The 444-nt window shown below is 52.0% G+C and overlaps 1 protein-coding gene across 1 annotated transcript in view; it reads right to left on the bottom strand.

The window, feature by feature from the left end:
* Window positions 1-338, bottom strand: part of LOC102754191 (zinc finger protein 530) — a 4,935-nt gene extending 4,597 nt beyond the window's left edge. The window contains exon 1 of the mRNA XM_015565910.1: window positions 290-338. Coding sequence (XP_015421396.1) covers window positions 290-304 — 15 coding nt within the window. The 5' untranslated portion in view covers window positions 305-338. The remainder of the gene's footprint in view (window positions 1-289) is intronic.
* Between the last annotated feature and the right edge of the window lie 106 nt (window positions 339-444).

The following is a 444-nucleotide window of genomic DNA, read 5'->3' as shown; positions in this document are numbered from 1 at the left end:
GTCCCAGGTTCGATTCTGGTCAAGGGCATGTACCTTGGTTGCGGGCACATCCCCGGTGGGGGGTGTACAGGAGACAGCTGATCGATGTTTCTCTCTCATCAGTGTTTCTAACTCTCTATCCCTCTCCCTTCCTCTCTGTAAAAAAATCAATAAAATATATTTTTAAAAAATGGGGATCTCTCAACCTCTACCTGGGCTTTCAAACCTGACTCTAGCATTTCTCTAGGGCTGCCGGGCACCCAGGGGAAAAGGAGAGGCAGCAGGAGAGCTGCAGACACAGGGTACCCACCCGCGCAAGGTCCATCGCTGCTCCAGCTGAGAGCCCTGAGGAGCCCGCAGGACCTGCGGGGAGAGCAGGTCGTGTTAATGCAATTCTTGTTGGCAACGCAAACAGAATGAGGAATGATGGATACACAACACTTCAGGTGAAGGGGGAAACAGAGA

This window comes from Myotis davidii, unplaced genomic scaffold (assembly GCF_000327345.1).
Source record: "Myotis davidii unplaced genomic scaffold, ASM32734v1 scaffold1412, whole genome shotgun sequence".
NCBI lineage: Eukaryota > Metazoa > Chordata > Mammalia > Chiroptera > Vespertilionidae > Myotis > Myotis davidii.
Note: the sequence above shows the minus strand (reverse complement) of the source record. Positions and strands in the feature narration are given on the sequence as shown.